This window comes from Melozone crissalis, unplaced genomic scaffold (genome assembly GCF_028551555.1).
Source record: "Melozone crissalis strain CALT ecotype California unplaced genomic scaffold, PUWL_Pcris_2 ptg000023l_1, whole genome shotgun sequence".
Classification (NCBI taxonomy): domain Eukaryota; kingdom Metazoa; phylum Chordata; class Aves; order Passeriformes; family Passerellidae; genus Melozone; species Melozone crissalis.
Window position 1 is genome coordinate 25,974,300 of NW_026535801.1, and position 21,222 is coordinate 25,995,521.

At 58.1% G+C, this 21,222-nt stretch overlaps 1 protein-coding gene and 1 non-coding gene across 2 annotated transcripts; both read right to left on the bottom strand.

Annotated features, from left to right (window-relative positions):
* Positions 1-4,108: 4,108 nt before the first annotated feature.
* Positions 4,109-20,850, bottom strand: WNT10A (Wnt family member 10A). The gene is made up of 4 exons (XM_054277943.1): positions 20,610-20,850; positions 17,632-17,894; positions 9,509-9,885; positions 4,109-4,871 (listed from the first exon to the last, which is right to left on the bottom strand). The coding sequence occupies exons 1-4, from the start codon at positions 20,666-20,668 to the stop codon at positions 4,404-4,406; spliced, it is 1,167 nt and encodes a 388-aa protein (XP_054133918.1). The 5' UTR covers positions 20,669-20,850; the 3' UTR covers positions 4,109-4,403.
* Positions 7,190-7,262, bottom strand: TRNAV-GAC (transfer RNA valine (anticodon GAC)). The gene has a single exon. It is a non-coding gene; the product is annotated as a tRNA-Val (tRNA).
* Positions 20,851-21,222: the final 372 nt, after the last annotated feature.

Here is a 21,222-nt window from a genome sequence, read left to right on the forward strand (position 1 = left end):
AGTTGCCCAGACTAAAGCAGGAGAGGGGCTGCCCTCTGCTCCCCTTGGATAAGCAGACACAACGAGGCTTTGCTCTCTCCTGACTCCAGCAGCCCAGGTGCATCTGGCTGCTCTTGTGGGTGAGCAGCGGACCAGGCTCGGCCAGCCAGCACTGCCAGTCATGCCCATGCCCATGCTCGTGTCACCCCAGTGGGTGGCATGGGACCGGGTGACCACTGAGACAGAACTGTCCACTCATAGCTCTGCTTCATATTGAGAGCTCTGATGGGAGCAGGAATGGAATTTGGATGGGGCTGGGCGTTCCCGTGCAGTGATTCCCCCAGGCAGGATCTGGCTCTGATGACTGTTCTGTGAGGGGAAGAAATACCAGAGGAGTTACTCACGGCTCATTGGGGCATGATGTAGCAACTCCTCATCGGTTCCCCCCACCCTCCAGCCAAAGTTCCTCCTGTGATCTCCTGGGGAAAGTCCCAGCCCCCCCACTACTCCCCTGCCACCCCCAGAGACCTTCCCCACCCTTACTGGAGCTTTCCAGAAGCAAGAGATGAGCTGGGGCTTTGGGTGAGAGGAGAAAGGGCCCAGAAACCTGCTATGCTGGAGAGAATCCACTGTCCCTTTGGCTCTTCCACTCTGTGTCTGTCGGTAGGCACAAGGCCAGGGTCTGGGAGAGCACCAGCCTGGGGTATCCACATCTGGACAGCCACAGATCTGGCTTCAGACCTGGCAGAAGTACAAACTGATCAGACCAGCTCAGGTCTCTCTATTGCCTTCTCAGCAGTCACACTCAGGTCAGGCTTTCCCATCACTCTCCACAACCACAGGGGCAAGAAGTGAGATTTACTTTCGGTTTACTGGAAGGATCTGAGAAGCTTTCCTGCCCCTGGGACCAGGAAGTTCAAAGTTTGAGAAAACCACTGGACTTCACACTGGGCTGGTGGCTCCCCCGGCAGCAGGGACCCTCAAGGACGGAGGAATTTCTAGAGCTTGGGCCAAAATACTTCATGAAACTGGAATAAGTTTTACCTGGTTTTGCCAGCAAGGACTTGTTGTCTTCTTTAGAGCCTTCAGTGCCCTTTTATGACATGCAAATGAAAGGAATGGCCATTTCCTTTTTCAGTTTTGGAATTCCCTTAGTGATTTGCCTCTGTAGGAAGATGACTGGAAAACACTGGAGAAATCCGGTCCCCTCTACTGGAAACCACCTTCATCATCTACCTGGGCTGTTCTACACTGACGGTCATTGTTGCTCTTGGGTGAAGAACCTTGACCCTTCCCACTTGAGCCCAGAGCTGTGCGCAGGGCTCTGCAGGCGGAGTTGTCCTTCATGGGGCAGCAGGGGGCCATGCACCAGCATAGGCAAGGCTGGAGCTCAGCAGGCTCAAACAGTCCCTCTGTATGAGGATACACGGGTGTTTGGTGGGACTGGGACATATCCCATCAGTGCATCAGAGAGGGTGGTCCATGGAAGAGAAGTTTGGAATGCCCAGACTTGGGGAGCCAAGCCCTCACTGGCAGCTGGCTCTGGAAGCTCAGCAGCGGCCGTGGGGAGAGGAGGTGTCCTGCACGCGCTCTGTGCAGCAGTGTGGTTGTGAAAACAGCTGCCCAGTGGCTGCTTCCTAGCTAGGGAAGCATGGGGACACTGTTTTTTGTAACCACAGGCACACTGGCACCTTGCCTGTGGCTCCCAGACACTCAGCAGAGAAACCACAGAGCAGATCTTGAAGACTGGTATTGCACTGGGAGCCAGCTGGCCCCAGGAGGAAAATGAGATGCTGCAAGCAGGATGCCTGTGCCCTGGAGCTGCCTGCACCCAGAGCGTGCTGCCTGCAGCCCAAAGCAGCCTTCTAGCACAGCACTTGCACCCCAGCCATGCTTCCTGCAGACTGACAAACATCAAGGGATCTTATCTTTTCCTCTGAGTGTCCCAGAGTCTCCAGCTCACACGGTATCTCCACAGAACCAAAGAGCACAGGGCACTGCGCTGGGAGTCTCAGCCAAGGTGTGCTGGCATCACTGGTATGCTCTTTCACAATGCTATTCCTATAATTGGCTGGAAGGCAAGAGCAAGCTGCAGTCCTTGCAGATCCAGGATACCCAGAGCCTAGTGCCTTGCTGGGGGATGTGATACATCCTTGGGAGAATGGCCCTGCCCTGCATCACTTCTCTGGGCATCATCAAACACACCTTGTCCCCACTCTGGTCCTCTTATGGGGGAGTCATATCCTAGGATCCTGCTGTGGCAGAGCAGGTGGTCTGGGATTAGCAGGCAGGGGTGAAAGGGACAATGCAGAGTGGTGAGAGCTTCCGTGGTGAGTCAGTCATCACCCCAGGCAGCCCTGAGATCACAGGCATCTGCAAAGCAGCCCCTGGGAGGGGGGCAGCCAACGGCACCTACCAAGGGCTGGAGCGTGATGGATGTGCAGAGCTCCCCTGCCCTGAGTAGCACAACCTTAGGTTTGGCCAGCCTGGGAGGGAGGGGAACCTCAGGGGGTCCAATTAGTCCTTGGGCTAATGGCCAAAAGGCAAAAGTCTTGGGGATCTGGAAAAAGGGCCTTGCTACTGGAGATGGATATTGGAGATGGAAAAGTAGGATCTCAGGAGGGAAAATGAACTGCTCTGTCAGAGTAAACTTGCCCCACGGGAACAACATTGCTTTCATGCCTCACAGGGCAAGCCTGGGTGCCCCAAAGCCCAAGCTGAGATCCTGTTCCCTGCAAGAACACCAGCCCAATGTCTCTGCTGCTGGGAGCCACCGCGGAGACCTCGTGTCTTGCTGTCCCTTCTGTGCCGGCAGACAGAGCCATGCAGGTGCCGCAAGGTCACTGAAGCTCCTGTGCTTCCTTCCAGCACCTACAGCATTCTCCTCCTCTCCTCACCTGGTTCCAGAAGCAAGGACCCCATCCACATGGTCCCTCCTGGAGGGAATAGCCAGCTCTCCCCTGCAGGGGTGGTGAAGGGCAGAGGGGTGGTGAAGGGCAGAGCATTTGTCCCGGCCGATGCAGCTCCAGCTGTGTGCGTGAGCGTTATGAAACGAGGACACGGGCCACTCCCTGCTGGAGCCGGGCTGCTCGCTCCCTTCCAGCCTGGTATTTTCCTCCTTGATTTAGTTTTTTTTTTTTTTAATTCACTTTTTTTTTTTTTTTTTTTTTTTTTTTTTTTTTTTGTGTGTGTGTGTGTGTAGCCCCAAGGGGTACACAGCCGTGGGAGGAGCAGGGAAGTTATCAGCCAGGAGACAGCAGCAGCTTGATTCACTGCCTGGCCCCTGCAGGCTGCTGCAGCCCTCCCCACCACCACAGCAAGCTGCCATTTGTGGACCCCCATTGCCTGGCCCACCCGTGCTGCCTTCCCCTCTCCCTGCTCTCCAGCCCCACCATCCCTGTCCTGGAGTGTGGGACACAGTGGGGCAGCTCCCAGCTCCACATGGTCACAGGCACGGGGGCAACAGCCAGGATTCCATGGGATGGATGGGGTCTAGCATGCATCCAAGTGGGCAGAAGCTCCCCAGCAGCCACCTTGCCAGTGGCTGGGATGCCTGTGACGGGTCCTCACCTTCTGCCAGTCTCCAAACAGCTGACAGGACAGTTATTATGGGATGGCAGGAGAGCACCCGAGAGAAAGTCTCACACAAGTAGGTCAGCAGCACCGAGGGTTGCCCTCCAACCTTCTGTCACCCTAGAGGAACGGAGAGCCCTTGGCAGCAGGAAGAGCAGGGTGCTGCATCCTGAAATACCGTGTGCTGTCTCCAATCCACTTTTATTCACAATCAGAAAATAACTTACCATATAATAACACAGACACACACAGCACAGCCCCGGGCACCCGCCCCTCCGGCCGCGAAGCCCAAGCCAGCCCAGAGGTAAGAGCTGAGCCCCAGCCCGGGGAGCCGTGCCCCTTCTCCATCCCACGGGGTGCTCCAACCCCATCCTGCTCCGAGCACAACCTCGCACGTGGTTGGAGGAACTTGTGCACAGTGCTAGTGTGTGTCCCCCCCACTTCCCTCCCACCCTGGGCTCCCCATGCCCTGCTGTCCATGACCCCATCCTGCTCCATACCGCTGGGTGCCAGCGGGCAGTCCCCCACCCCCAGGCCCTCCCTCCGCCCCCCCGAGTGGTGCTGGTGTCGGCGGTCTGTACAGCATGGCCGTGGGCTCCCCGGGGCCGGGAGCCTTGGTGCTCTCATGTGGGGTTGGGGGGCAGCGGGCAGCCCTGCCTTGCCCTTCCCAGGTGACGACAAAGTGCTGATTTTGGAGGGTGCCGAGCATGTCCTCTCCTGCTCCCTCGGAGCGGAGGGAAGCGGGTATCGCGGCTCCACCTCCCGCCGGCGCCAATCCCCGTCTCCCTCCCCTGCCGCAGGCAGGCGTGCTTGTCCCTGGCACCCTGGGGTGGGCACCCAGCCCTGCCTGGCTACTTGCACACGCTGACCCACTCGGTGATGCGGCACTCCTCGCACGCCACGAAGCAGCACCAGTGGAACTTGCAGTTGCAGCGCTCGCTGCGCGTCTGCCGCAGGATGTTGTGGCCGCGGCCGCAGCACAGGCTCTCGCAGTTGTCCATGCCCGGGCTGGTCTTGTTGCACAGGCGCCCTTGAGTGCCCAAGGAGTCCAGCGCCGGCTCTCGCTCGCAGAAGTCGGGTGACTTCTCAAAGTAAACCAGCTCGCTGATGCCGGCTCGGCGGCGGTGCCGAGCGTGGCCCGGCTCCAGCTGCCCGGCATTCCGGTTGTGGGGCCGGATGAGGGTGGCCCCGTAGAAGCGGTCCTTGAGCAGGGACCCCACCAGGCGAAATTCAGGCGTCACCTGCCAGCATGTCTTCAGCTGGCAGCTCCCTGAGGTACCGTGGCATTTGCACTTTCTCCTCATGTTGTCCATCACCACCTGGGCGGAGAAGGAAGGACACAGGAGTGAGCATGAAGGAGACGCGTTTTGGGGACTGGAGAAGCCACAATGGAGCTCTGTGTGGGTTGGCACCACGGGAACATCAAGGGCTGGCATGAGTAGCCATCAAAGCTCTGGAACTGCAAAGCCAGCAAGGCTGCGCCCTGTTGCTGTGCCCAGTGCAACTCATGTCCCACACCCTGTCCCTTCCCATCCTGGTAATACCAACTGGCTTTTATGTTTCATCAAGGGATTGGCACCTAAAGGAGAGGGTGAGCTCTTTGAGCACAGGGAGGAGAAGGAGCCTGGATCTCACCTCCCACTGCTGCTTGGTTCCAGCAGCATCAACCTGATCCAGGACCCGACTTATAAGCCAGCATGGCTGCATGTGTGCAGCCATACCTCCCCAGTGCAAGGGTCTCCCACACACCTCACCAGGCAGTAGCACTGTGAGTGGGGCTGGTGGGACTGATGCTTCCCCTTCCTTTCCCCACCCCAAGGCCTTCATCCCATAAAGCCCCAGTTCTGGGAGTCCTAGGAGCAGCTCTGCTTTTAGCTCTTGCCTGCTCTCCTTCAGCCAACCTGGCCACAGTTCTGAATTCCAAGCAGGGATCACATCCCTGGCTTACAGTCTGTAGAGGCTGCATTGCAGCCAGTGCTACCCATTCACCCCTGCAAGGGCCAGGGTGCATGGGATGGGCTTTGGGCAAGCCTGAAAGCACAGCTCGTGCAGGGGTCAGAGGCCAGTGTGGGGTTCCTTGGACTCCCTTGGCAAGGCTGCTGAGCCCCCCAGACTGCATGCTGGGATTCGCTACATCCCCCATCCCTGTAAGGGATACTGCTGTGGCCAAGCCAAGAGAAACAGCTCATGCCCATCAATCCTGAGGGGCACAACATGGCCACACATCCCCACACAGCCTGGAAAGAGACAGTTTATAATGTCCTCTGCTCTGTCCCAACAGGGATTCCCTCCCTCCATATCCATGTGCTCACACAGGCTTCACCAAGTTCCCTTCCCATGCGGACACCCAAACCTCACCAGGAGTTCAGATGGGGCTTGCAGACTACAACAGGCTGATCCCCATACCCAGGGCCCTGCTCCAGGGCTTGTGGGGCACTCCAGGGGACACCTGTCCCTGTGAAAGGTGCTGTCCTACAATGCCAGTCCTGCCCATCTACCTGGCTTCATGCCTGCCACATGTTGTCTATTCCTGCCCCCTGCCTGGGAGGGACACATGTGACAGGAGAGCCTTGTTTAGGTAGGGGTGGGTAGTTTTTATTTCTTGTTTTCTTGTTTTTGAGTAAATCTCCAAGTTGCTAAGCAGTTATGGTAATGAAACACGCCTGGAGCTTGGGGCACACGGCGGAGAGGTCTGGTCTGGGCTGGAGTTTGGCTTTCATCCTGCTCAGAGTCCTGCTCCTGCCTCCACCTCACAGGTAATGAGCTACCTGGCCTCTCCACCATATTCTGGGTGTGACACCAGCTGCTCACCACTGTTCTTGTCACTATCCCTGGGAACAGTCTAGCACTGTCACCCTTTCCCACATTCCCACCCTGCTGGCTTGGCTGGACCAGGAAAATCTGCATTCAGGGCTGTGGCTGGCAGGCTCACCATGAAGATGGCAGTGGTGTGGTAGCTGGACAGGGATTCATTTAGGCCTACAGCTGGTCACAGCAGGGGCTGAAGAAGGTGTCAAGTGTGGCCATCTCCATCACCCAAGCCATCACTGCTGAACATCCTGAGCCTTAGCACCACAACACCGGTCCACCCCTGCACAGGCAGCACAGAGGGGACAGGACCCTGACAGAGCTGGGACATGCAAGAAGGGCCCATCTGAGTCCTGGCCCCGTGCTTTTGTCATTGAATTCTCTCCATGCACCCTTACCCGTCCTTTCCCTGTCTCATAGACACCCAGGTTCGACACATGCCCAGACTCGCTGGTGCTTTCTTTCACACATTCCCAGCTCCTCCCAGGCACGCTCATAAGAACTTTATCGTAGGTCTTTGTTGTGAGGGTAATGGGTAGTTCCTGGCTTCCTTTCATCCTCTCTTGCTCTCTGATCTGGTGAGCTAGGAGGACCTGCAAAGCCTCTCTCACACTCCTGCTGCTCCTTGCTGGGGAGCTTGCTGCCTGCCAGGGATGCAGAACACCCACCTCAGTCTTCAGTTGGACCAAGCAATGATTGTCCCAGGGCTTCCTATTCCTCAGGAGCAAGGTCACCACTGCAGGGCTCTATCAGAGGATGCTGCACATCCCTTGCAGTTGCAATCCCCTGCCCAGCCTCATAGCTGGGTGTAAAAAGGAAAAAATCAGTGTGTTTCTGCCTGGTTTCGAACCAGGGACCTTCCGCGTGTCAGGCGAACGTGATAACCACTACACTACAGAAACCACCTCTGATAGCACCTGGGTGCCACCATCCATGGAATTGTCACCTCCTTCCAGCATTGTAGGGTCTGAGCCAGGAGACAGGCTCACCCACAGGCACAGCACCCTCGGGACACACAGGAACCACAAAGAGGATGCTCAGTATCTGTGAGATGCTGGAGAGTTCTGGGTGCTGCAGCTGCTTGGTGCATGGAGAGGGAGGGAGGGTGCATGGCAGGGCATGGCACGAGGCGTGCACGTCCACATCGCTGCCCTGCTAAAGAGGTTCAGCCTCAGGACTTGTGCCCCTGGAGCTTGATGAGCACAGAGCTGCTGCAACCAGCACAGCCATTCCTTTCCTGGGAAATCCCAGGAGATTGTTCCTTATTAGAGCAGAAAAATTGCTCCTAGTAGTAAGTGGGGCTTGGGTGGGTGTGGGACCCACAGCATTGCTGTAAGAGCAGGTGGGGAGTTGGAGAACCCATCCCAAGTGGGAACTCATCCCCAGGGCCAGCTCTGGCAATAAGCACAGCACCAACAGACACAGACCAGGCACAGCATCATCTCCTTGCTCCAGTGCCCGGCACCCACAGCACCACACATGGGCTCACACCTTCATCTCAACAAGGTCCCAGAGCGGCCTGTCCAGGCATTGCTTCCCTACCTGCACAGGTACTGTTCCCTCTTTATCCCTTTAGTCTTTTTCTGCCTCTTCTTCTAGCTCCCAGGCTCCTTTCATCAGTCCAGATCCTGTTTCTGAAGCCACCAAGAGCTGACATTGCCAGTCTCGTGCCTGTCTGTCCTCAGGGACAAGCAGACCCCAGGCATTCTCACTGTTACTGGATCCCATGGGAAATGTTTCGTGACATCCTGCCAGAGCAAATATTCCTCTCTCACCTTCCCTTCCTTCTGCAGGCTGTGAGGTTTCTCTTGGGAAATAGGGAACATGACCACAGGTTTCTGAGCACTGCCAAGAGTCCTGGAGATCCAGGGCATGGAGAGATGTAGGGGAATCAGGATGAGCCCTGCAGTCAGAACTGGAACAGGGGTCTTGCCCAGATAGGGCAAGAGCAGTCTGCAGAGGATTCAGCTGCCTAACACTGAGTGAACTTTCACCACACACAAGCAAACAAAGCCAAACAAATCAAAAGTTTTGGTATTCCCCAGGCATTTACAGCTTGGCCAAACTGGGGTGGCTTTTCCAGGGCAGTAAACCTCAGCTCCAGCATCAGGGTAAGCCACACATTAAAGTCCTGCTCTGCAGCATCCTCACCTCACAGCTGGCCTCAAACTTGCTCAAAGCAAGAGACACATCCAAATGTCTGAGCCATCCCAAGGAAACATTCCCTGTGGAATTCTGGCCTTTAATTATTTATTCTTGCAGCCTCTACACATCCCTTGGCACGGCCCTGGCAGCATGTGGCTGGGGTCTTGGGGACATGTGTCCTGTTGGATTCAAAGGATGTGATCTCTCAGGCACCTGCTGTGAGCAAAAGCAGGCAGGGAAAGGCAGCCATCCTCCCAGCCCCTCCTGCCTTCGTGCTTCTTGTCTCCAGTGTTTTAAACCTCAGCTTCCAGACAGAGTGAGCTACTAATTAGTACCTGTAACGAGACCTGACATCATAAGAATGGAGGGGAGGCTGTCCTGCTTGCCTGAGCAGGCTCCAGCACACTGCTTGAGATGGGGGACAAGGCTGTGGGCTGTCACCTCTGCTCCCAAGGGCATGCTGTATTTCCCAGCTGGCATAGGAGCCCACTGCCTAACTCAGTCTCATTCACATCTGCCTCCTCAGGGCACTGACTCCCTTTCTAGAGGCAAAGACACATCTAGGTGCTGCAGAATCTGTGCTGTGTCCCCATGATGCCAGTGATTTTCTCCTCCCTGTCTTTAGCTTACCCCTCTGCAGCTGCCCAACACCTGAGAGGCAGGAGCCAGAATCATTGCTGTGCCACCCCGGTAGCACCGCTGCAGCACAGACAGGTGACAGTGGCCTGGCCAGCGTCCCTTGGCAAGGCCACAGCAGCAATGCTCAGAGGTATTGCTCCCAGCAGGTGCTTGGCCAGCATATCCTTGCCGCCCTGTCTGGCTAAAGGCATCACTGCCTTTGTTCTGGGCAAGACTGGGGAGAGGGGGTGCCTTGGGGGCAATCCCAGACTCACAAACGGTTCCACAGCAGCCAGCACGAGTCCCTCAGGGCCTTCCCACACATGTCCTGGGGACCCTGTTCCCCCCATCCCCTCCCCACAGCCGTGACCAGCGCCCCGCTCACCTGACGGCCCACGCGGTTGTTGTGCAGCCGCATCCGGGAGTGGATATCCCTGTAGGTTTCCCGGGAATCAAGGAAATCCTTGGAGAACTTCTCTCCATAGTCCACATCAGGGCTGCAGCCTCCCCACTCCCAGGAGTCCTGGAGGCCAGGGGTCTCAGCGGGCATGTGCTCCATGTGCACACCATGCACCATGCCCTTGCCGCGGTTCATGGCCTCCAGCTGCAGGCGGTGCAGCTTGCGCCGGAAAGCCTCCTCATCGCCCCGGCGCTTCTGGTCACAGCCACAGGCCTGCAGCTTCCCCAGGGCACAGGCGTTGGACACGGCGTGCACCACGCCGGCAGCCGCTATGGCGTAGGCAAAGGCGCTCTCCCGAAAGCCTGCGAGGAAGGAGAAACTGAGTCAGGCTGGGTGCTGTGACCCCCGAGCGGGGCTGGGTGAGTTCATCGTCACACTGGGTGCAGGGATTGGGAGGTTCAGCTTGTGTCTTGCTTCTTCCTGATGCACCAGCTCCCACACAGGCCAGGAGTGAATCGCCACTTTCTGCTCTCCAGCCCCATCCCCACCAGGACACACTGCTGCCCTGCCCTAGCTGGGACACCAGCTTTCACCACCACCCTGCTCTCACATCACTCCAGGAGATGCCACCACAGCACTGCTCAGGCATCAGCGTCTGATGGGAAAGGCAATCCCTCCTCCCTTCTCCACTCAGAGTTTCCTACTATACTAAATATAACACTGGCCAAGAGATATTTCTGCTGAAGAATGGGCCACTTCTGCTTACTCACAGGGTGCAGATTAGGCAGTAAAAAGAGCAGGCTGCACTGTGTGTCCAGCCCCATTCATCTGCCCATATCCCTTCCCACCCTGAACCCTGCCAGGTCCCACAAGAAGCTCTAAATGTGACATTAGTCTGGAAAAAAATGAGCATCCCTCATCAGTTGGAGCATGGCGTGACCATACCGTGCACTGCCAGAGCCAGCAGCTGGTTGTCATTAAACACTAGGGAGTGAGGACATCCACAAGTGTCATTAGCGGGGGACAGGGCAGATGGGGACAGGGACAGGTCTCACAGAAGGGGCTTCATGGGGCTCCATGTGGCTGTGAGCAGGGAACACCTGAGAATCTCTTGGCTTCACTGAAGCCAGGTAAGGACCCTCTCCTCCCTGGGAGTTTCTATTCTATTTGAAATGCAAAGTACTATTTTTGTTTGTGGTTCCCAGGTCAGGCGGGGAGCCTGCAGTGCCCTTTGCTTTGGTGCACACTGACTGGCCCCAGCATGAGGCAAGGATGCAGGGAGTGCCAGATTTTGTGCCGTGGCGTCACATGTGAATAAATAAATAGCTGGAGTTCCCAGCCTCTCTCCCTCTGTTGGACATGAGCAGTTTGCCTTTGACACAGCTGAACAGACAACAGGTTTTGGAGTGTTTTCTTCACCAAATCCACGCCATCAAACAGGGGTCTGGAGTGAGCACCCCAAAGCCCTGCCTGTGCCCCAGAGCCAGGAGCAGGGAGAGTGCAAGTGCTGCTGCTGGCAGTGCTGGGCAGTGCTCCCATCACGCATGTCTCCTCCGCGGTTACTGCCGCCCGCTGAGCAAACGCTATGATCTTATTAAAGGAAAATGAAATGCAGCCCGGAAACCTGCATTTAAAGTCGTGCTGCTCTTTTGTGTGTTAATTTGACACTGGTGCGTTTAAAAAATTAACGAGGCACTGCTTAAAAGCCAGCAGGAGCCTCTCCCAGCTTCCCCTCGGTGTGGGACAAGCTTGCTCTCAGCCTGCCTCTTTCCATGCACAAGTTGAACAACATTTTTCAGCGGGCAGGTAATGGGGCCGCTGGTGCGTACACTGTGCCGTGCAGCCTCCCCAGGGAGAGTGCTGGCAGGCAGTGCCTGCAACACACCCACAGCGCTGCTGGAGCATGAAGGCCCACATCTGGGCAACTTCAATCCCAGGTGAGCAAGGGAGGATGGAGAACCAGCACAGAAAGGTCTCCTGGATTCCCAAATCTTCCCTATGTCAGTTCTCTGATCCCACTACCTGGGTCAGCTTCAGCCCTTCATATGCCAAACCTGGGCACAGCCCAATTCGTCACTGCCACCCCGCTGGGCATCCCCAGCTCCTTGCACAGCCAGTGCCTGGGGACAGGGGGAGCGAACCCTTCACCAGCACAACACCCTCCTCTCAGCCCTGCCTCTTTCTCACACGTTTCTCCAGTCTAAAATATAATTTCCGGTGTCGCATCTCCTTAAAATCTCTTCTGAGACCAGACACAAGCTCTACCCCACCCAGTCCGTCTAGCAAGCCTGTGTCCTGACAGGTAAAGAGGTCAGGTTGATTGGGCACCCTCCATGGCTGGGAAACCCATGGGTTAAAGCCCTAGTCCTCCTTCCTCCTCTAGTGCTCTCCCAGTACATGTGAGCTGATGGATGATGTATAGGACCTCTTGTCTGGAGCTGCCATTCCCCAGGTTGTGGGCAGGGGACAGACTGGTCCCCAAGACATGGCATCACAGCATTCAGGAAGTCTTGTTCCCATCTCATCATGGTCCTTTCCCTGCTCAGTATCACTCTGCCTGGCCCCACCACTCTTCCCTGCCTTCTCCCCTTCTTCCCTCACCTGCTCTCATGGGGAGCTGTGAGCAAAGGGGAGGAGGGGTCAGGACAGCACTGGGATCACAGCAGCCATGCCAGTACAGTTTTGCTAGGAGGTTCAGTTTACATTCCTTGCTCTACCCCAGCCACACCAGAGACAGAGGATTGAAGCAAAGCAACAAGCAACATGGCTGCAACAGACACCTGTCTCTTGAGCTCAGCAAGGCTGGAAGCTTACAGGAACCACAGCCAAGAGTGGTGTGTGGTGGCCAGCCCTGAGCCCTTTGTGGGGAGGCTCTCCAGCTACCCCAGCCACCTAAGACCTTAGCAGTGATTTTTGAGTCACCATATCCCTCCAGAGACCACAGAAGAGGTGTAGCTGTGGGAGGTACAAGAAGTATTGCATCCTGCAGGGAAGAGAGAAAGGAGGACACAATCCTGAAACCACCACCAGCATCCAGCCTGCTGTGTACCTAAAGACCATGCTAGGCAAGGAGGACAGGTCTGAAATCTCTTCCCCAGGTCAACTCCCAAAGCAGCTTTCTTAGGGGGGAAAGTTTTTCCTGTCAAGCAGTGCTTAAGAGATGGAGGGTCATTTAGCAAGACCCCAAGTCACAGCAGCACTGCCTCTGCCATGGACACTGCAATTCCTCCATCCTTCAAGCAGATGGCTCAGGCACAACTCTGGGCTCTACGGTCTGTAGACCAGGGACAGCTGGAGGCACGGCCTTCCTCCCACAGCTCACCATCACATGCGGGCAGCAGCTCTCTCCCAGCACTCCTCACTGCAATGCCTGGCTGGCACTGAGGGAGCCACGGGACAGCCTCACACAGGCCCACCCTAGGGTACCCCAGGGATGCTCAGCTGCCCCCTTCATGGCAATACCCCCCAGGATGGGGTGCAGCTGCCAGGTGCTGTGGGCACATTGCCCCAGCCCTGATATAAGGCAGAGGAGAACTTCTCCCGCCACCTCCCGCGAGGCCTGCCGAGACGGCCGGTCCCGACATGCTGCCTCTCCCCCAGCCCCGCTCCCTCCCCTCTCCCTAATTAAACTGCAGGTGAACCTGCCAGGGTCTGGCCCAGCACCAGGCACTAAATGCCTCCCTGCAGATCCCAACTTGCCTCCCTGCACCTCCTTGAGCGTGCCAGGGACAGCCTGCAGCCCTCGCTGCTGTCCGCCCACGGCAGCGTGAGGGAGCAGCCCTCGCTGCCGTGCAGGCTGCAGGGAGCCCAGCTCGGCCCCACATCGCCAGCAATCCTGCCTGGCCCCAGGGTCTCCCTTCCACCACCAGTGGGGAGAAGGTCCAGGGAATGGGGGAGCCCACAGGGATGAAGCCAAGCCTCCACAGTACCCGCATGTGCTGCAGGGCCAGGTGGGCAAAGCCCTTGGTTTGCCCGGGGGTGCACAAATCCCTGCCAGCAGCCCAGCTGCAGGTGCGCCAGGCCAGGCGCTGCGGTCTGCGGGCTCCAGAGCTTGGCTGGGGCTCTGCAGAGCTGGGTGCCGGGGTCCTGAGCTTGGCAGCATCTCCCTGGATAGCTGAAACAGCACCTGCCTCCCTCAGCACGCGGCAAAGCTTCCCCTAGCTCCGTTTCACAGCTGGCTGGGCCCCAGCACCTGGTGTTTCCAGCCTTGCAGGGAGTTCCCCACTCCCTGCTGGAAGAAATCAAGATCTGGCCATGGCCATGCAGACCCTTTGTCACCAGTGAGCCCTTCTAAGGTGGGCACAGGGCCTGGCAGCATCACCCATCTCTCCAAAGGCTGCAGGAACCAAGAAATACTGCACAACAGGGTCATGTCCCCTCCAACCATGAGCCTTTGAAGGCCTTCAAGGACATCCAGCCCCTCCATGGGGGGGGGGTCCTAATTTTTTTCAGAGGTCCATGTAGATGGGGCTCGGGTTGGCATGAGCAAAAGGGAATAGTCAGTCCCACAGCACACCTCAGACAGCCCCTGCCCAACAGCCAGAGAGTCCCAGCCCTGATGGCATTGTACCCACCCATGGGTGCACACACACTGGACAAGGACCAAGACTCAGTGACCCACCACCATCTGCAGCTTGGTTTTTGTCAGACACCAGGCACAGGTCAGCCCAGCCAAGCCACACAGTGCCTGGCAGCCCACAGATGCTGTGGTGGGACAATACATCAGGACAACAGGCCGTCCTCTCCAGCAGGGTAGGCACAATCATGCTGCTCACCCTTGGAGCAGGAACATGGGATCTATTTCCACTGTTGGTGTAGATGGAGCCACCTGCCTCGACCTCATTGCTCCTTCCCCCTACCTCTCCTGAGGCCAGAAGAGAATGTCTCTGTCAGCTAGGTGAGCACATGGAGGGAGAGGGAGGTACAGCAGAGAAGGATGGGACCAGGAACAGCACTGGAGAGTCCTGGCAGAAGTGACAGTGCCAGAGAATGGGCAGGAAGGTGGTGAGCACAGGCAGCCAGCTGGGGAGCCAGGGAAGACTGGAGGATTTGCAATAGCACTGTTGAGACTGGCTTAACAAGGACATGGGCCAAGGAGGATGAGGGGTGCAGATGGCACTGGAGACTCAACAGAAGTTACAAAGGACATCTCATACCCCAAGGATGCAGCACCAAAAGACCAGACCACAGACCATGGTGGTGTCTCAAATAACCCACTGATTCTGTGAGAGCAGGAATGGTAAACTTCTGGGGACCCTCCTTGCCCTCCACTAACCTGCTGTTGAGTGTCACAGCCACTGTTTCCCATGCCCCAGGGATGGCAGCATCTCCCAGGTCTGTGCTCTGCCCATGATGCTGGCAGCATCCCTGTCTCCAGCTGTGCTGCTCTGAAGCCACCCTAGACTCCCAGCCCTGTCTGATTGGAAGCCTCTCCTTCCTGTCTACCCAGAGCTTGCACTCAGACTTCTGGGACCAGCTCAGCAGGATGGGGAGATGGACACCCATCTGCCATTGTCCTCTTCTCTGTCCCCAGGGGATGAGGTCCCTGGCAGCACTGAGTGCCTGCATACTGGGCACTGAGAGATGGGCACCATGGGACCGCTGGAGCAGTGTAGCATCCTGTCTGGCTCATGCCCACTCTGGAGAAGACGTGAGAGATGCAGGAGGACAGGACAGAGTCGGGGAGCGAAGCCAGGCGGGGAGAGCGGGAGGGAGAAGCCAGCTACAAATAATTTAAAGTGAGATTCACGCACGGCTGAGCTGATGGCAGAAGAAGTGGGAAAAGGAATGAAAGATTAAAGGGGTCTGTCACTTCGGGTTACAAACAATGATCCTACAAGCACGTTGTGTTCCCAGGCACGGCAGGGATGGGGCAGGGCGCAGAGCAGAGCCCTGCTCCCTGGAGCTCAGGTGCATTAAAGTCTGCGCCATGGAGCCTGCACCCCTCGCTTCTACCACTCGCTGAGATGCATCCCCTCTCTGATGGCTGTGCCTGGAACAGATGGAAGGCAAGGCTCACAGCTCCAGCACTGCTACTCAGGGACATGAGTGGGTTCAAACTGGGCCAGGGTTCTGGTATCAAGGCTTGCTCCATGCCAGAATGGCTCCAAGCAACTACATGAGATAGCTTAGGGCTCATCCTGCAACCCCTGCTGCCAAAACAGGAGTGCCATGAGATGCCTGCCTGCTCTGATGCTCCAGCCCTACCTCCATCCTGCCCTGCTGCTGGATGTCGTGTCTCCATTCCAGAGAATGGGATCCCACCAATGCTGAGTGCCTGGGCTGAGCCATATCCAACAGCTTGAGACAGGGCAGGAGTCCAGGGTCTGTGGGAGCCCCCACATCCATCAGTCACAGCCCTGACAGCAGGGAGGGCTGCAGGAGCATCTGAGACACAAGTGAGATGCAAGGCCCTGGGGCCAGCAGCAGACAAGGTGAGCTGAGGGGGGGGATGCAGGTCACTGCTCTCTGCTGCTGGTGCTTCTCTCCCAGCCTGGTGGTACCCGGAGCAAGGCAGCTTGTCTGGGTGTGTGAGCAACTCGAGCCAGTGTCTCCTGCCGCCCCAGGAGACTAGAAGTGAACCACATTCCTCAGAGGACCTGGAAATACCTCGATGCTTATCAGGGTTGACAGTCCCCACCCTTCCTGCCAGGCCCTAACCTGGGCACTGCTCACAGAGGGAAGAGACGCTGCCCTTCTCCAGGCACTAAGGTCCAGAGCTGCTCCATGGCAGGACCACGGCCCTGATGTCACATATTCTGAGGAGCATTCCACCCAGCGAGGCTATCCAGGCTACCCTGGACATCTTGGACACCAAAACACTTCTGTGATCCCCTCTCCAGCCTTCTCCCCACTTGCTGCCTGTGGGCTCCTGGCACCACATCCCCTCAATGACATGTAAGCCTCAAGCTGCCAACCTCTCCCCATTGAGACTCTCCTCATAGTCCCAGGGAAAGAAGATGTAGGATATGGAAGGATGTTTGAAGAAGAGTGGATGGTTGCAACTCTCTGCTGGGCATCAGGCTGAGAGGCTCACAAAGCGGGTATGTGAGCAGTTTCTTGGGTAGTTTTCACCTTTCTTGGCAGCTGGAGGAGTGGTCTGTGTGCTGGGCACCCGTCCTGCCCTCAGCACCCTGGCTGCTGGCCACTGGCACCACACTGTCCTTCCTGACCATGCCCTTCCTGTGGCAATGGGCACTTAGAAATATGCTGAGGCACAGTTTTCAATGAAGGGTACTCGGGTGAAAATATACGTTCAAGTCCTCTAGAAGATCCCATCAGGTCACAACCCTAATCTGCACCATGCAGGCCACCCCTCTGCATCCCAGAGACTGCTCCTGAGGGAGAGAGTATCAGCCAGGGAGGCTCTGATACAGGCAGAGCCAGACATGACTACGAGGGAGAGGAGATCCTGACACGAGGATCTTTGGCAGAATGTGGGGAGCTAGGAGAGCTCTCTCAGCAGCACAGCTGGGGGCTCTGTGGGCAGGTGAGCTCCCAGGACAGCCTGTATCCCTGTCCCCTCTGCCATCATGCTTTAGGGTCCCACAAAACAGCGACCCCTTAGCCCTCTGCACTGGGCAGAACACCAGGGTGACAGCTTCACAGAGCTACATCCCACTAGTTAGGGGCACTTCAGCTCATCACAACACACTAAAACACCATCCCCAGAGCAGGACTGAGCCAAGATGTTCAACTGTATCCACCAAACCAAATCCCAGAGCATGGCATCCACCTTCAGACCCATCAACTATGCTGCACACCCATGGCACTGCTCCAAACACCAGCCTACACCACACAGGGAGAAGATGCCAGAAAGCAGGAGGGCCTGGAAAGAGCCTTAGGAGCAGCTGGAGTTGGTCAGGGAGGAGCAGCTCAGGACAAGGGCTAGTGCAGTACAAAGGTGCATGGAACAGCTTTACCATAGTGCAGTGCTCCTTTGGCAGACCATAACATCTGTCTGCCTTCATCCATGGGGGTGCTGAGGAGCTCACCTCATCCTCCCCTGGGCCAGGGAAGAGCTGTGCAGGGGTGCAGGGGGAGCCCATGAGGGCTCCAGAGAGCAGGGGCTGGATAGCGGGACAGGAAGAGAACCGTCCAACCCTTACCTCTGCTGAAGATGATGCTCTCATATGGAATCTTGTTCTTGGTCTCAAGGCTGGAGCAGTTCCAGCGCTGGTCCCGGAACTGGTGCTGGCACTCATGGATGGCGATCTGGATGCCCTGGATGGCGGAGGCGGTGACGTCGGGGTGGCGCACGCACACCTCCAGCTGCCGCCGTGTCAGCCCCGGCAGCGTCAGGCACACCGTGTTGGCATTCAGCACCGGCTCTGAGGGCAGCTTCAGGCCCAGGATCTCATTGGAGCACGAGCTGGGAGGGAAAGGACACCCTTGAGCCCAGAGCAAGCAATGTGTCAACCACTTGGTTTTCCATTTGGGGAAGGGGAAAAGTCTGTGGGGGACACATACAGGGAAGGGAGAGGCTCCTCAACCCACACGGTGCCCATCGCCTATAGGGAAGGCTGGAAAAACTCAGCTCAGCTTATCCAGGCAGAGAAAACCAGCAGCACTGGGGCTGCAATCGCCTCCAACAGCATAAGTACAGTACAGGCACCCTGGCAGCCTCTGCCAGCAGCAGTTAAATCTGGCCATCCTGCCCATGGAGCCCAGCATCTCCCAGGCTTGCTCTCTCTGTGTGCTCCACCAGGGATCTCCCACACCAGCCATGCACTGCAGACTCTCAGCACACAATGCCCCAACCTGCCTTCCACAGAAAGCATGGGCTTCCCCCTGGGAGAACTGAGAGACCCTAGAGCAGGAGGACCATTCCAGCCAGTGCTGCTGGCTGATCCCCTCCCTGCATCTCCTGCATCCCCCCAACACTGCTGGTCCTTACAAGGGAGGTAAAGGGAAGGATCAGCGTTTTCTTTCCAGCTCAGCTGTGAACTATGGAGCCAAGCACTGTGCCAACTTTCCTCAAGCTCCCAGCAGCAATCCCAAGTCCACTGTCACATCCTAGCCCCACTGAACCAGACACCTGTGGCCACAGAAGCACAGAGAGCAGCACATGGATGGGTGCAAGGAGAAGCACATGGTCCATGGCAGGGGTACAGGTACTTACACAAACAGAGATGTGACCTGGGGAAATTGGGAAGTGTGGAGTGTGTGGAGGTGGGATGTGGGATGTGGGATGTGGGGAGACAAAGCATGTCCAGAAAGAGATGCCTGGAGCTAATACAGAGGTACACATGACAGACAAATCTGGAGAAGGAGACAGTAGGAAGTATTTGCCCAACTCCAGGGAATGTCTTGAAGGACTCTTGGATAAACAGTGCCCAAGTGGAAGACCCACAAAGCAAGCAGCAGACAGTGGGACGTCCAACAGCATCCAGCATCTTGCAGCATGGTCCACTAGGAGCTCAGCACCACCCCACTTGTTCAGGAGAGCTTGATCCCTGCTGGGAGCTCTCCCCAGGAAAGTCTCTCCCTGTTCCCCGGGACAGGCAAGAGCTGGGTCCCTGGGAGAAGCAAGGAGCTCAAAGCCCTTTGAACTTTGATTACAGAAACAAGACTTGGAGGAGGATGCTGCAGGAAGGACTGCAGCTGCCAGGTCTTGGGGAGATGGGTTACTCCCCCTCTGTTCCCTCAAACCCTGCAAGCCTGGTGCAGGTACACGGACAGAAGCAGCTGCCAGGGGATGAGGTCCCCAGCTCAGCACTCACCCAGCTCTGGAGGGAAGGTTCAGCCCCAGTGTCTCTGCTGAATTACAGCTTGCTCAGGGCAGAGGGAGAGCTGTCAGGATCAGGCTGCTTTCTCCAGCTTCCCAAGGGTGTTTATAGCCATCCCACCACTTCCATGGGTAGTATATGAATATGCCCCAGTACAAATCCACAGTGACTCCAATAGGGAGAGTCGAGGTGGAACGGAGAAGAGAGACAAAGGGAGTACATCCCTCCAAAACCCCTACACAGGAGGGGAAATCTTCTTCCCAGCTTCCTGCACTCACTCCCACTGTCAAGCAAGCCCTGGCTGACAAAAGATGCAGAGCAGGACACAGCCACCACCATCTCCAACCCCAGGAGCTCCTGCCCCAAACACTGCAATGACTTTGTTCCCTTCATGTCCTGAGCCTGACACAGCGCCTGCCATCTTTTCCCAGGGCATCCCGGGATGGGGGCGATGCTACGGTCTTTCTCCCGATTGCACTGCAGGGAAACTGAGGCAGGGGCTTCGGAGAGTAGAGGGAAGGTCCTTCTACCTCTCGCTCCACCCAGGGCTCAGGAGGACCAGGGATCGGCAAGAAGCTGTCACTGTCACACTTCTTAGGAGGATACAGCGCTCCCCCCAGCTCTCTTCCCCCTTTAAATCTGGATTTAAACTTGATTTCACGGTGACAGGCCCCCAGGTCACAGGCTGCAGCGGCTGCTGCTTTAATTAATACAAGTCCCAACGTTAACAAATTATATTTAAAGGGGCTGGAGGGAGGGGGAAGGGCGGGGGACCCCCCCCCCCGACTCGTACCAGCACCAGGATTAACCCCCGGCTGCCTGCAGTGCACAAGTTTGGGAGCGGGCAGAGGGAAGGCGAAGACGGACAGGGACGGTGAATTTGGGGGTTCGCTTTCTGGAAAGCAGGCGGCCCCCTCTTACCCCTCTAGCATTTAGGACAGGCGGAGCCAGGGAGAGGACGCAGGGGGATCCAGGAGGCACCGACCCCCACGACAGTGACATCCCAGCCGGCATTCCCCCGTCCTCCGCGGGCGAGCGGGGAAACTGAGGCAGTCGGGGCGGGCGCTGGAGCGTCTCTGGCCGGGGAGGAAGGGGGACAGCCTCCTGGAGCGGGAGAAGCTGCGCATCCCACCGGCGTTCCGTCGGGACGAGAGAAGGCGGAGGGGGGCAGCAGCCCTGACAGCCCCTGGAACGGGGGCCGCAAGCGTGCGGGGCCGGGCTGGGGCGGCGGGACCCCCCCGGAGCCCCCCGGGCAGACCGCCCCCGGTGCGGGGCTGGGCGCGGCGGATCCCGGCGCCCTCCCCGTGCGGCCGGGGCTCTCAGCGGCGGGGCTGGGGATGGAGGGGTGCAGCTCCTACCTGGGTACCCAGAGGCTGAGCAGCAGCGAGCAGAGTCCGTGGGCCAGGGCCGGGCGCATCTTCGCTGGGGCAGCGGCTGTGCGGGCTGCGGGCGGGCGGGCGCCTTTGGGGCAGGGGCGGCGGGGCTCGGCGCTGCTCTCTGCCCGCTTTGTTTGTTGTGGGTTGTTTGCTTGTTTGTGTTTTCCCCTCTCCTCCCTCTCACTGGCTCCCTGCGCGCCGGGGCTCGGCTCGCCGGGGCGGCTCTGCCATCCTCCCGGGATGCGCCCCCCGCCTCCCGCCGCCCCGGCGCCCTCCGAGCCCGGCGAGGGCTGCGCGCCCCCCGCCCTGCCCGCCGCCGCCCCGCCGCGCGCAGCCCCCCGGCTCAGCCCCCCATGGCGGGACGTGCCGGGGGGCCGGGGGGGCCCTCGGCCCGCGGGGTGCGCTCCCCCGCCGCTCCCCAGGGCGCCCCGGGGCTCCGGGGCCGCGGCGGGCGTGGGCAGGGCTCGCCGGGCGAGCGGCTCCGCGGCTCCCGCGGGGCCCGCAGGCACATGGGGAGCCGCGGCCCCCCCGCCGCCCCCCGCCGCCGGTGTCGCCGGGCCTCCGGCGGAGCGTGCAGGGTCGCGGCCGGAGCGCC

Bases quoted from the DNA above. Each gene is read 5' to 3' on its own strand.
- WNT10A (XM_054277943.1), bottom strand. From the start codon at position 20,668: ATGCGCCCGGCCCTGGCCCACGGACTCTGCTCGCTGCTGCTCAGCCTC. The intron at 17,895-20,609 runs GTAGGAGCTGCA...TTTCCCTCCCAG, and splicing joins CTCAGCCTCTGGGTACCCAG to CTCGTGCTCCAATGAGATCC. The intron at 4,872-9,508 runs GTGAGCGGGGCG...TTCTCCGCCCAG, and splicing joins ACAACCGCGTGGGCCGTCAG to GTGGTGATGGACAACATGAG.